The sequence below is a fragment of the Alosa alosa genome, chromosome 17 (assembly GCF_017589495.1).
Source record: "Alosa alosa isolate M-15738 ecotype Scorff River chromosome 17, AALO_Geno_1.1, whole genome shotgun sequence".
Taxonomy (NCBI): Eukaryota; Metazoa; Chordata; class Actinopteri; order Clupeiformes; family Clupeidae; genus Alosa; species Alosa alosa.
In genome coordinates, this window is record NC_063205.1 from 1,839,944 (window position 1) to 1,854,943 (window position 15,000).

Consider the following 15,000-nt stretch of genomic DNA (forward strand, 5'->3'; position numbering starts at 1 on the left):
ACGCACGCACGCACGCACGCACACACATCCATACACACACACACATCCATACACAAGCATATACATTCATACACACACATACATACATACATACATACATGTTTGCACACACACACACACACATCCATACACATTCATATACACAGATACATCCATACACATTCATACACACACTAGGGCTTTGACTCCGAACTTCGTTATTCGATTATTTTAAAAATTAAAGATATTCGAACGACTTTTAGGGATCTCTTAATATTCAAACCCCTCTCCTATGGAGATAATTTCTATAAATGTATTTGCTTGTAAACGCTGTTTTCAATTCCGATTCCGAGTTTTTTTTCACGCCTGGTGAAGTAAAATGGCGATCTCATTAGCAAGGCTATTATTGGCCATCTGGGCTCCTGTAGGTGATGTTAGCATCCTGGCTGGTTCGTGCTTAGTGAGCTCACACATAGACACAATAGACACTTTTATTGTAAACTTAACCTTCCTCTGATTTGAACCTCAGTTATCAATCAAAGCAAACAGGGAAAAGAAATGGCAACACAATCATGAAAAACACTCAAATAAATAAATGTGCACATAAGTCTGAATGAAAAGCAGCACTGGTTGAAGCCTGGACATATTGTAAACAAAGTAAAGTTAGCTTAATTTGCTAGTTTATCATAGTCTGGTTAGACTGTTCAGTTTCCCTATGTGTGTTTAAGTTTCAAATGAATACTTTTTCTCCTTGGGACAGGCCCGTTTGAGTCTTGGAAAATACTTTTCCATTTGCATCGGGATTGAGATGATTAGAACTTAGCAGTCAATTTGAATGCAACAGTTTTGAACAAATTCGTGCAGCGTGCTAATGATGCTAACCCGGATTTATTAGCAATTTAGCCCAGTCGTCTTGCACGATTAATGTTTGGATTACATGTGCATGCTGAGGAGGGATGCACCTGTTGAGAGGGAGAGAGAGAGTGCACGGGGCAAGGACTCATTGAGAGTCTGTGTTGAGGTAGGCCTACTTCTATCGCCTACTCTGGTAGAGTTTGACATACTACAATGTAAGATATATTTAGCCTATTTATTTATGGACAGCGTAAAGGCAGGAGGTGTGTGTTGCTTTTTAATTATGAATGTTCTATCGAGCGTATTTTTTATTGATGTCGATTACATGTCTATTTCGATACATATAAAGCTGCTCGTTTTGTCGCCCAGCCCTATGCTCAATTATAACAATTTTAACACATAAATACTCAGCCTTTCGTGCACGTAGTCTATTGTCTATCTTAATACCAATATCGGTCTTACTGAAGACATTTAATTGTTAAAATATTATTAATACATATTCGAATATATTCAAATTTTAATATTAATAAACAAACAAACTTCGAATATGATTTTTGGGCAAAAGTCAAAGCCCTAACACACACACACATACATACATGTTTGCACACACACACACACACACACACACATACATCCATACTCATCCATACACACTCACACACACACACATCCATCCATACACATTCATACACACACACACATACATCCATAAACATTCAAGCACACACATACTGTCACACGTTTGCACACACACACACACACACTCACATTAGAGGCTCCTTAATGACAGGTGAGCTAATGAAGTGTAATGAGGAGTTTGTTTGTGAGTTTGTATGATTAAGTTTCTGGCAGACTCTTGCTTTGTGTTCATTAAGAAATGTGCCCGCTTACTCTGCTAAGACCACCTGCTCTCCAACACTCACACACACACACACTCCCTCCAACACACACTCCCTCCAACACACACACACACACACACACACATCCATCCATACACATTCATACACACACACACACACACATCCATACACGTTCATACACACACACACACACATCCATACACATTCATACACACACACACACACTCCAACGCGCACACACACACACACACACACACAGTGCTTTTTTTGCTCTCTACACTGACCACAGCTTGATCTCTGACTCTGCAGCCTCCTTGAGCAGACTGTGTACTCGTTAAGCTTGTTAAACTCGTTAAGCTGTTTAATTAACACAGCTCTCCCCATGGATAGACCTACAACGCGTGTGTGTGTGTGTGTGTGTGTGCGCGCTTGCGCCTGTGTGTGTGTGTCTGCATAAGTGCAGTGATCTTATATTTGCTCTCTGTTGTGTGTGTGTGTGAGTTGGATTGGTTTTGTGTTGGAGATGTTGCTGTGTGTGTGTGTGTATTGTTAAATGAGAAAGTCTGGAAGCTTCTACAGTGTGTGTACTTGTGTGTGTCAAGGCAAGAGAGCGGATTGTGTGTGTGTATGACTGTTTGTGTGTGTGTGCGCTAACCCTGTTTCCTGTGTCTACTGTAGTGTGTGTGTTGGATTGTTAAAGTGTGTGTTTGGTGTGTGTGTGTGTGTGTGTGTGGTGCACTATAAGTTTAAGCAGGGTATGATGTTTCGCTGATGAAGCTCAGTAATAAGCTGAAGCCAGTTCCTCCAAGAGCTCTGTTACACAATACTGCATCAGAGCACACTGCCTGGGAGATTGTGTGTGTGTGTGTGTGTGTGTGTGTGTGTGTGTGTGTGTGTGTGTGCGGGTGTGTGCGTGTGTGTGTGTGTGTGTGTGTGTGTGTGTGTGTGTGTGTGTGTGTGTGTGAGTGTTTGCATCTCCAGGGCTTTTTCCCTGTTATTATTATGCCAGTATGTAATCTAATGAAGACTTTGATGAGAGGACTGATCACATGCTGATGTCAGGAGAGGATACACTCAATCGAATTCCTCTTTTTCCCAGAAACACACACACAGGGGCAGAACACACACACACACACACACACACACACACAGGGCAGAAACACAAACACAGGGGCAGAAACACACACACACACACACACACACACACACACACACACACACACAGGGCAGAAACACACACACACACACACACACACACACACACAGGGGCAGAATACACACACACACACACACACACACACACACAGGGCAGAAACACACACACACACACCACACACACACACACACACACACACACACACACACACACACACACACACACAGGGGCAGAACACACACACAGGGGCAGAAACACACACACACACACACACACACACACACACACACACACAGGGCAGAACACACACACACACACACACACACACACACACACACACACACACACACACACACAGGGGCAGAAACACACACACACACACATAGGGGCAGAACACACACACACACACACACGGGCAGAACACACACACACACACACACACACAGGGGCAGAAACACACACACACACACACACAGGGGCAGAAACACACACACACACACACACACAGGGGCAGAGAACACACACACACACACACACACAGAGGCAGAACACACACACACACACACACACACACACACACACACACACACACACACACACACACACACACAGGGGCAGAAACCCTGAGATGGACGCTGGAGGATGTTTAGCAGCCAGCGCTCGTGCAGCCAGCATGGCCCCATACTTCCTATTGGAAACATCTGACCGGCTCCCTGGCTCTCTTGGGATCTCCGTCATTGAGCTCATGGCATCTTAGGGCCGTGGAATTCAGCCTCTCTACACAAGACATCAATCTCAGGGCACTGGACAGGGGACACATTGTTGCAGGGTTGTTTTTTACTCAGTGACCTGCCTGCGTGTGTGTGTGTTGGTCACTACAGCAGCTGAATGTCCAGTGGCTGTACTGTGCTCTGTGACCCTGGTCATGCGGCGTGCTGACTGACCCTCACATCAGGCGGAAAGAGTCGTGCTCTTGTTTCCCACCACACAGCTGGCTGTCACATCTGTGCTGTGGGGCCACAGCTGAGCTGACATGCTCACTTGTTTCCCCAACATCTGCACATGCTGCTCAGATTTAGTCTGGGGACTTTGTGGAATGGAAACAGGGAGAGGTCATGGGTTCTAGAATCCTGTCTGAGCACCACTTTGTGTCTGTGAGGTTCTAGAATCCTGTCTGAGCTCCACTCTGTGTCTGTGAGGTTCTAGGAATCCTGTCTGAGCTCCACTCTGTGTCTGGGGGAGGTTCTAGAAGCCCTGTCTGAGCTCCACTCTGTGTCTGTGAGGTTCTAGAAGCCTGTCTGAGCTCCACCCATAGGGTCTGTTTGAAACAGAAGACCGCTGCCTGCTGCCTCCCTCCCTACATAGAGAGCTGCCTCACTAGACATGACTTTGCTCCCTCGCTACATAGAGAGCTGCCTCACTAGACATGACTTTGGATTAAATGCATCTTTTAAAAATGAGCTTAGTAACTCTAGAATCTTTGGTTAACACTACGGTATGGCGTTAGCAAAGGCCTGACGTTAAACTAAATTAGCTACGTGCATAGCAGGCTAACGGTATAAATTAGTTTTAATGGACGGCAGATATATCAGACCAGACACTATTAATGGTTACAACAATGGCATAATCAGATAGTAAATTGTTTATTTCTCATCTCAAATCTACAAATCTAAGCAAAATAAGATCACACAAATTACATTTTAAACAGATTCAGCAGCCATTACCGATGTCATCCGCCATGTTTGTTTACCCTTCACAGCTGTTTCAGACATTGCCGCAAGGGATTATGGGTAGGAGGGAGCATGAAGTGTGCATCGATGCTGCCTCCAAAAATGAGCTATTTGGGAATTCTAAGATATCTTAAACGGCAGCAGAATTAGTTTTTCGGTTTCGAACCGCACTTGCTGCCTCACTCCCCAGTTAGATATATTAAAAGGCAGCAACTTTACCCGTTTCGAACAGACCCATAGACCGTAAAAAATTGTTTGTATAGCTCCATTTTGTGTCTTTTAGGTTCTAGAAGCCTGATTGAGTCCTAAAGTGGTGTTCTGCAGTAGGTTGGAGAGTCCTAGAAAAGTATTGTTGTTCTGCAGTAGGTTGACAAATGTAGTTTTGTGAAGTGTGTTCGTGATTTCTAAGAACTGCCGGTTTATTCTTGTCTTTGGCTGTTCCAGTCGGCATCTTGATGCATGAGGCTTGAGTTTAGAGGGTCATCAATCTAGGGCACTGGACAGGGGACACATTGATGCAGGGTTGTTTTTTACTCCAGCCAGCATGTGTGTGTGCGTGCGTGTGTGTGTGTTGAATGGTCGAGATGCGATGGAGGTCATCTGGCCTGAAAGACTGCTGTTATTGGCACATGGCTGTGTGTGTATGTGTGTGAGTTTGTACGGGTGTGTGCTTGTAAGTGTCTGTTCTTTAAGAGTGTGTGTGTGTGTACACATGCAGCTCTTTGTAACCCCCACTGTAAAATTGGCCTGCTTAAAAGGCCATGAGGGTTTTATTCAATTTTCACAAATGGGTTTGATTTGCCCAAATTCTCAACTCCCCCTCTCCATCCCTCCTCCCCCCCCACAGGTACTCCATCCACATCCTGCTGAACCATGCCTTCTTCCAGGAGGAGACTGGTGTGAGGGTGGAGCTGGCCGAGGAGGACGATGGGGAGATGATCGCCATCAAGCTGTGGCTGCGCATTGAAGACGTCCGCAAGCTCAAGGGCAAGTACAAGGACAACGAGGCCATCGAGTTCTCCTTCGACCTCAACAAGGACGTGCCTGAAGATGTGGCCCAAGAAATGGTGAGGACACAAGATATACAGTACCTGTGTGTGGGTGGGTGTGTGTGTGTGTGTGGATTAAGATCATTGACCTACTGTAACATACAGTATGTTGAGATGAGCTTATATTCACCATATTCCGCCACGCCCATTTTAGAAATGGATTTTCTTCCGCTAACCCTACCTAGTTCCTACCGGCTAGTTAGCTAGCCGGGCTAGTTCGGCCAGCTAGTTCGCTGGTTAGCTAGTTCCGCCTGCTAGTTTCCTACTTCAGCTAGTTCGCTAGTTCATTGTTCCGCCGGGCTAGCCAGTTCCTAGTTCCGCTCGGCTAGTTCCGGCTGGTTAGCTTCATTGAGAGAGTGCGGCAGAAGAAGATGGAGAGGTGAACTTGGGTTGACACCAGTACCACCAGTTCCAGCACCACCAGCACCAGCTAGTCAGATGGCCGCCACCCAGAGCTATTGTGGGTAGATGAGATGTGTTCCGCCGCTAGTTCTGGCTCCGCTGGCTAGCCAGTTCCAGCTCGTTAGCTAGGCTAGTTTCCGCTGCTAGTTCCTGCTCGGGCTAGTTCCGCTGGTTAGTTCCGCTGGTTAGCTTCCATTGAGAGAGCTGCGAAGAAGATGGGAGGTGAACTTGGGCCCACACCAGCACCAGCAACACCATCAGGAGGTCAGATGGCAAGATTGAACTTCGCCACCCAGAGCTATTGTGGGTAGATGAGATGTGCCACCCAAGATGGGCTATGCACCCCTACGCAGTGGGTAGAGATGTGCCAGTTGTTTTGTAACCATGATAACTTTGTTTAGGCTTTGATTCAAGAAAAAAAGTCATTACAGAACCGCAGCTTCTAAGTCAGTGTTTTTATTTCAATGCATCACAATGGATTAGTGCTCAGCTGGAAGTTCTCACAGAAAACGGGAAAGATGGCCGCCATGTTGAACGCCCCCATAAGAAGATGTCCTTGCTTTTGCTTCCTGCCTGTGCTCTAAGAGACACACGCACACACACACCCCTCCTCTGTGTATGCGCTGTAGATGGTCTATGTGTGTGGTGCGAGGTGTGTGTGTGTGTGCGTGCCTGACTGTATTCTGTGTGTGTGTGTGTGTGTGTGTGTGTGTGCCTGACTGTATTCTGTGTGTGTGTGAGGTGTTTGTGTGAGGTGTGTGTGTGTGTGCCTGACTGTATTCTGTGTGTGTGTGAGGTGCGTGTGTGTGCGTGCCTGACTGTATTCTGTGTGTGTGTGAGGTGCGTGTGTGTGCGTGCCTGACTGTATTCTGTGTGTTTGTGAGGTGTCTGTGTGAGGTGTGTGTGTGTGTGTGTGTGTGTGTGCCTGACTGTATTCTGTGTGTGTGTGTGTGGTGTGTGTGTGTGTGTGTGTGTGTGTGTGCGTGCCTGACTGTATTCTGTGTGTGTGTGAGGTGTGTGTGTGTGTGTGCGTGCCTGACTGTATTCTGTGTGTGTGTGTGAGGTGTGTGTGTGTGTGCCTGACTGTATTCGTGTGTGTGTGTGTGTGCGTGCCTGACTGTATTCTGTGTGTGTGTGATGCAGGTGTACTCTGGCTATGTGTGTGAGGTGTGTGTGTGTGTGAGGTGTGTGTTTGTATGTGAATATGTGCGCGCGCCCCTGACTCTGTGTTCTGTGTGTGTGTGTGGGGGTACAGGTGGACTCTGGCTATGTGTGTGATGGCGACCACAAAACGATGGCGAAGGCCATCAAGGACCGCGTGTCTCTGATCTTGCGCAAGAGAGAGCAGCGCAAGCAGGTGCGGGAGGCCCAGCTGGAGGCCCAGCGGAACCAGAACCACAACCAGAACCAGCCGGCAGCAGCAGCAGCAGCAGGGCAGCAGGGTCCGGCAGAACCGGAAGAGTCGGAACACGAGTTGCAGCTGCAGCAACAACAACAGCAGCAGCTGCAGTACCAGCAACCCAACATCTCCATGACCTGTACGCACACACACACACCACACACCCACACACAACACACACACACACCCACACACACACACCACACACACCAACCCACCTGTTATGTGACCATAAATCATAAAGAATGGTTCATAACATAAGGAAAGCCATAGAGTCGACGTGTGAGTGCAAAGTTAACAAATTTAATAAAGTAAAGCTCCCAGACAGACGGAATAACGTATGTGAAAAATAGTACAAAATGTAAAAGAAACCCTCGGACTTACTGACTAAGATGGAGTTAACGTTCTGCTCGCGTTTGAAAACCCTCGGACTTACTGACTAAGATGGAGTTAACGTTCTGCTCGCGTTTGAAAACCCTCGGACTTACTGACTAAGATGGAGTTAACGTTCTGCTCGCGTTTAGATGGAGTTAACGTTCTGCTCACGTTTAGATGGAGTTAACGTTCTGCTCGCGTTTGAAAACCCTCGGACTTACTGACTAAGATGGAGTTAACGTTCTGCTCGCGTTTAGATGGAGTTAACGTTCTGCTCGCGTTTAGATGGAGTTAACGTTCTGCTCGCGTTTAGATGGAGTTAACTTTCTGCTCGCGTTTGAAAACCCTCGGACTTACTGACTAAGATGGTATTAACTTTCTGCTCGCGTTTGAAAACAAAATACAGAAAAGTTGGTGAGTCTTCCGGTGTCTTCCTTCCCTACTCTAACTAAACCTGTAATACAAAAAGTGTAAACCCATCACCAAGTCACCGCCAACGCAAGTACCATAAACTATAATAGGAATTAAACAAATTAAGCCATGTGATTAACTATACGGATAAGTGTTAACACAAATAACAAAAGTGCCGACGAAAGCACGTCTCGACAAAGCGTCCAGCAACAGGCCGACAGGATGGATTGGAGGCGGCTCAAATAGCAGGAGGACCAGCCCCCTGAATCAGCGCACGCACAGCTACCTGCAGAGACAGAACACAACACAAGCACCGTTCTACTCCCCCTACAGGTGGAACAACGTAACACCACCCCACACCACACACACTCCAACAAACTCACACCACACCAACACAACACACACACATCATGCACACACACACACTCCACACACTCAGCCGATCATTCAATCCGCCCCTTCCTCTCTCTCCCTCTCTCTCTCTCTCCCTCTTCCTCTCTCTCCCTCTCTTCCTCTTCCTCTCTCTCTCTCTCTCTCTCTCTCTCTCTCTCTCCCAGTGGAGGGTGCTGCAGACAGCGGTCAGGGTTCGTCCATCTTCTCTGAGGTGCACCTGGGTCAGGCCATGTCCTACAGCGCTGTTCCCGCCCCCCAGCAGGGATCTGGCCAACCACAGGGCTCGTTCCCGCCCTCCTCTGCCTCGCACAGCCAATCGCTGCTGGCCCAGCAGCACGCAGCCTACGCGCAGCAGCCAATGGTGAGTGAGCTCCTGTGTGAGGGGCGGGTGTTAGGGCGCTGTGCACAGGTCAGGGCCACCGGATGCCACGGACACCACAGGTGTGGGCTCACCTGAGCAGGTGAGTCTGGCTCATCCAGACCAGTGTGTCTAATTAGGCTCATCAGACCAGGGCACACCTGAGCAGCAGGTGTGTGTGCTCTCTAGTATGTCTTACTGGTAGTTATTTGGAGTGAAAGAGTTTAATTTAATCACGCACACACTTGTTAAACATGGGTATTAGGTTATGAAGCTGAGTGTTGGGTTATGAAGCTGAGTATTGGGTTATAAAGCTGCTGAGTATTGGGTTATGAAGCTGGGTATTGGGTTAGTATTGGGTTAGTATTGGGTTATGAAGCTGATCATTGGGTTATGTAGCTGAGTATTGGGTTATGTTGCTGAGTGTTGGGTTATGTAGCTGAAGAATGGGTTATGTATTGGGTTATGTAGCTGAGTATTGGGTTATGTAACTGAGTATTGGGTTATGAAGCTGAGTGTTGGCTTATGAAGCTGAGTGTTGGCTTATGAAGCTGAGTGTTGGGTTATGAAGCTCAGTGTTGGGTTATGAAGCTGAGTATTGGGTTATGAAGCTGAGTATTGGGTTATGTAGCTGAGTATTGGGTTATGTAGCTGTGTTGGGTTATGAAGCTGAGTATTGGGTTATGAAGCTCAGTGTTGGGTTATGAAGCTGAGTATTGGGTTATGTATTGGGTTATGTAGCTGAGTATTGGGTTAGTATTGGGTTATGAAGCTGAGTGTTGGGTGAAAAGGTGAAGATGTTGAGGTCAGTCAGGAGGTGTGAGCGCTCCACTGCTCAGTGTTTAGACTAGGGGGCCTGTGCACAGCCTTGGGGGAGGTCTGTGAGGGAGGGGGGTCCTGGATGCATGGAGGGGGCCTTGTGGGTTTGGAGTGGTTGCATGCGTTAACACACACACTCACTCCACCACGGAATGTGTTCCTCGCCTACTGCACGGAGACGCCGGATCAGACGGCAGCTTACGCTGGAGTGGACCATGGTCACTTCAAGGCCTCATCCTCCGGAGTAAGCTCCTGTCCACACACACACACACACACACACACACACAGCAGGTGTGTGATGATGGCTGCTGCATGCCAGGAGAACCGCTCACCTGTTCCAGCTCCACAGTCGGCCCGTGGCCACGCCCACACTAGTCTACCTGCTGCCATGGTAACGCACCTCTGACCCCACCCCCTCCCCTGCGGGCTCCGCCCTGCATTCCAATCCCCACCCCCCTGTTAGACGAGATCACTTCCTCTGCCACTGTTGTCTTTTCATTTGTTTATTGGTTGTGCTGTTATTTATTGTTTGTTTTTGATCATGTTTTTTCTGATGTATTGTACCCATGATGCAATGCAAACAGACAGCCATCAGTTTCTCCTCCCACTTGCCTTGGCCAAGTCACATGACCTCGCCAGGCCCTTCTATTGAGCATGTCTCCATAGCAACTACATTACCACTGCCAGTGATGTCACAGATAAGCCCCGCCCACTCCATATATGGAGAAACTGAAGGCAGTCTGTCTGTTCAGATCCTCTTTTGTTTATCAGTTTTGTCTTTTTGTTATTTGTTTGTTATATTATTTGCTCCCAATGAGTTGTATATTGTCATTAAAGTATCTGTTGACCCAGAAGTGCTTGTCCACCATTTGGCACTCTACCAGCCTGGGCTCGCTGTGTTGAGCGTGACGAGTAGTCTGTAATCTGGTCTCATACTGACCTCCAGCTTGACCCCTGACCTCCAGCTTGACCCCTCTAACCTGCTAAAGGCTAACCGTTAGCGGCGCGCTGAGTTGACCCCTCCTGGACTTCGCTTTTCCCTGGCCGCCACCGGGCCTCCAGCAGAACTGGGGCTCTAACCAGGCTGGAGCTTCTCCACTCTCTTGTGGTCTTGTGCTTCTAACAACCAATCACACTCTTGCGTCGATTGACATTAGTGTTGATCTAACAACCAATCACACTCTTGCGTCGATTGACATTAGTGTTGATCTAACAACCAATCACACTCTTGCGTCGATTGACATTAGTGATCTAACAACCAATCACACTCTTGCGTCGATTGACAATAGTGATCTAACAACCAATCACACTCTTGCGTCGATTGACAATAGTGATCTAACAACCAATCACACTCTTGCGTCGATTGAGACATTAGTGCTGCTGCTCTTCCCTTCTCTGTGTCTCTGATCCCTCCTCTCTCTCCATCTCAGTGTCTCTGATCCCTCCTCTCTCTCCATCTCAGTGTCTGATCCTCCTTTTCTCTCTCCATCTCAGTGTCTGATCCCTCCTTTTCTCTCTCCATCTCAGTGTCTCTGATCCCTCCTCTCTCTCCATCTCAGTGTCTCTGATCCCTCCTTTTCTCTCTCCATCTCAGTGTCTCTGATCCCTCCTCTCTCTCCATCTCAGTGTCTCTGATCCCTCGTTCCTGTGAGTTGTTTGGGTTGTTTGTGTTTGTGTTGTGTCCTTCTCCTTTGAGTTCCTCTGTTTGTGTTTGTCTAGTGTGTAGAGGAGGAGTGTGTTTATGTGTGTGTGAAGAGAGTGTGTGTGTTGTTCATTTTTTGTGTGAGCTGGACTAAATACTTCTGTTGGTATGAGTGTGTGTAAATTGTATATTTATGTGTGTGTGTGTGTGTTTTATATCTGTATGTGTAGACTGTTTATCTGTGTGTATATTTTGTGTGTGTGTTTATCTGTGTGTGTGTGTGTTTATCTGTGTGTGTGTGTGTGTTAATGTGCTGTTCCTCCGCTTCGCAGCATCCTCCAGCTGTACGTCGTGGCCGTAGCATGTCCGTTTGCGTGCCCTGCGTGCACTCTGCCCCCGCACTTCCTGTCTGCCCCAATTTAGCACCCGCCTGTCCCCTGACGGTGGCGGTAGCCGTGGCGGCGGGCGTTCTGTGTCCGCTGGAGGCGTACTGCCCTGCAGTCGGCCTCCACTTTTCGGCCAGGCAGCGGCAGCCTGCCGGCCCTGTTCGCCAGCCCCGTACGTCATTATGCCCCCTAGGGGTGACCCAGGGCACTGCCACGCGCCACAGACCCCACAACACAGCCACCTGAAACAGGAGCGGAGAGGAGGAGAGAGATCTAGAGATGGAGGAGAGAGATCTAGAGATGGAGGAGAGGAGGAGAGATCTAGAGACAGAGGAGATAAGAGGAGGAGAGAGATCTAGAGATGGAGGAGAGAGGAGGAGAGAGATTTAGAGATGGAGGAGAGGAGAGGAGGAGAGAGATTTAGAGATGGAGGAGAGGAGGAGAGGAGAGGAGGAGAGAGATTTAGAGATGGAGGAGAGGAGGAGAGGAGAGGAGGAGAGAGATTTAGAGGTGGAGGAGAGGAGAGGAGGAGAGAGAGGAGGAGAGATCTAGAGATGGAGGAGAGGAGGAGAGAGATTTAGAGATGGAGGAGAGAGATCTAGAGATGGAGGAGAGGAGAGGAGGAGAGATCTAGAGATGGAGGAGAGAGATCTAGAGATGGAGGAGAGAGATCTAGAGATGGAGAGAGAGATCTAGAGATGGAGAGAGAGATCTAGAGATGGAGGAGAGAGATCTAGAGATGGAGAGAGAGATCTAGAGATGGAGGAGAGGAGGAGAGAGATTTAGAGATGGAGGAGAGGAGGAGAGATTTAGAGATGGAGAGAGAGATCTAGAGATGGAGGAGAGGAGGAGAGATTTAGAGGTGGAGGAGAGGAGAGGAGGAGAGATTTAGAGGTGGAGGAGAGGAGAGGAGGAGAGATCTAGAGATGGAGAGAGAGATCTAGAGATGGAGAGAGAGATCTAGAGATGGAGAGAGAGATCTAGAGATGGAGGAGAGAGATCTAGAGATGGAGAGAGAGATCTAGAGATGGAGAGAGAGATCTAGAGATGGAGAGAGAGATCTAGAGATGGAGAGAGAGATCTAGAGATGGAGAGAGAGATCTAGAGATGGAGGAGAGAGATCTAGAGATGGAGAGAGAGATCTAGAGATGGAGAGAGAGATCTAGAGATGGAGAGAGAGATCTAGAGATGGAGGAGAGGAGGAGAGATCTAGAGATGGAGAGAGAGATCTAGAGATGGAGAGAGAGATCTAGAGATGGAGAGAGAGATCTAGAGATGGAGAGAGAGATCTAGAGATGGAGAGAGAGATCTAGAGATGGAGGAGAGAGATCTAGAGATGGAGAGAGAGATCTAGAGATGGAGGAGAGGAGGAGAGATTTAGAGGTGGAGGAGAGGAGAGGAGGAGAGATTTAGAGGTGGAGGAGAGGAGAGGAGGAGAGATCTAGAGATGGAGGAGAGAGATCTAGAGATGGAGAGAGAGATCTAGAGATGGAGGAGAGGAGGAGAGATCTAGAGATGGAGGAGAGGAGGAGAGATCTAGAGATGGAGGAGAGGAGGAGAGAGAGGAGGAGAGATTTAGAGGTGGAGGAGAGGAGAGGAGGAGAGATCTAGAGATGGAGGAGAGAGATCTAGAGATGGAGGAGAGGAGGAGAGATCTAGAGATGGAGGAGAGGAGGAGAGAGATCTAGAGATGGAGGAGAGGAGGAGAGAGATCTAGAGATGGAGGAGAGGAGAGGAGGAGAGAGAGGAGGAGAGATCTAGAGATGGAGAGAGAGATCTAGAGATGGAGGAGAGAGATCTAGAGATGGAGGAGAGGAGGAGAGATTTAGAGATGGAGGAGAGAGATCTAGAGATGGAGAGAGAGATCTAGAGATGGAGAGAGAGATCTAGAGATGGAGAGAGAGATCTAGAGATGGAGGAGAGAGATCTAGAGATGGAGGAGAGGAGGAGAGATTTAGAGGTGGAGGAGAGGAGAGGAGGAGAGATCTAGAGATGGAGGAGAGGAGGAGAGATCTAGAGATGGAGGAGAGAGATCTAGAGATGGAGGAGAGGAGGAGAGAGATCTAGAGATGGAGGAGAGAGATCTAGAGATGGAGGAGAGAGATCTAGAGATGGAGGAGAGGAGGAGAGATCTAGAGATGGAGGAGAGAGATCTAGAGATGGAGGAGAGGAGGAGAGATCTAGAGATGGAGGAGAGAGATCTAGAGATGGAGAGAGAGATCTAGAGATGGAGAGAGAGATCTAGAGATGGAGAGAGAGATCTAGAGATGGAGGAGAGAGATCTAGAGATGGAGAGAGAGATCTAGAGATGGAGAGAGAGATCTAGAGATGGAGAGAGAGATCTAGAGATGGAGAGAGAGATCTAGAGATGGAGGAGAGAGATCTAGAGATGGAGAGAGAGATCTAGAGATGGAGGAGAGAGATCTAGAGATGGAGAGAGAGATCTAGAGATGGAGAGAGAGATCTAGAGATGGAGAGAGAGATCTAGAGATGGAGAGAGAGATCTAGAGATGGAGGAGAGGAGGAGAGATTTAGAGATGGAGAGAGAGATCTAGAGATGGAGAGAGAGATCTAGAGATGGAGGAGAGAGATCTAGAGATGGAGGAGAGGAGGAGAGATTTAGAGATGGAGAGAGAGATCTAGAGATGGAGAGAGAGATCTAGAGATGGAGAGAGAGATCTAGAGATGGAGGAGAGAGATCTAGAGATGGAGGAGAGAGATCTAGAGATGGAGGAGAGGAGAGGAGGAGAGATCTAGAGATGGAGAGAGAGATCTAGAGATGGAGAGAGAGATCTAGAGATGGAGAGAGAGATCTAGAGATGGAGAGAGAGATCTAGAGATGGAGGAGAGGAGGAGAGATTTAGAGGTGGAGGAGAGGAGAGGAGGAGAGATCTAGAGATGGAGGAGAGGAGGAGAGATCTAGAGATGGAGGAGAGGAGAGGAGGAGAGAGATTTAGAGGTGGAGGAGGACACCCCCCAGCCAGCCGGCCTTCCTGCTGCTGTCGGACACTCGGGAGGCACCCCCGCTTGGCAGCCTGCTCCCTCTTGGCTGGGCTCGCCACGCCGACCTCTTGCACCACCAGCCCCCACACGGCTCCTCCCTGGTACTGAGACACACCTGTACCTGTCCCGACCCCCCCCCCCACCCCTTCTCACCCCACCCAGCCCCAATCCCCCACAATCCTC

General features: G+C 48.3%; 1 protein-coding gene across 1 annotated transcript in view; it reads left to right on the top strand.

Moving 5' to 3' along the window:
- Positions 1-15,000, top strand: part of wnk1b (WNK lysine deficient protein kinase 1b) — a gene marked incomplete at its 5' end in the record, with an annotated part of 120,937 nt that overhangs the window by 64,745 nt on the left and 41,192 nt on the right. Inside the window, 3 exons of the mRNA XM_048268756.1 lie at positions 5,428-5,647; positions 7,287-7,569; positions 8,774-8,970. Of these exons, the coding sequence (XP_048124713.1) occupies positions 5,428-5,647; positions 7,287-7,569; positions 8,774-8,970 (700 nt within the window). The remainder of the gene's footprint in view (positions 1-5,427; positions 5,648-7,286; positions 7,570-8,773; positions 8,971-15,000) is intronic.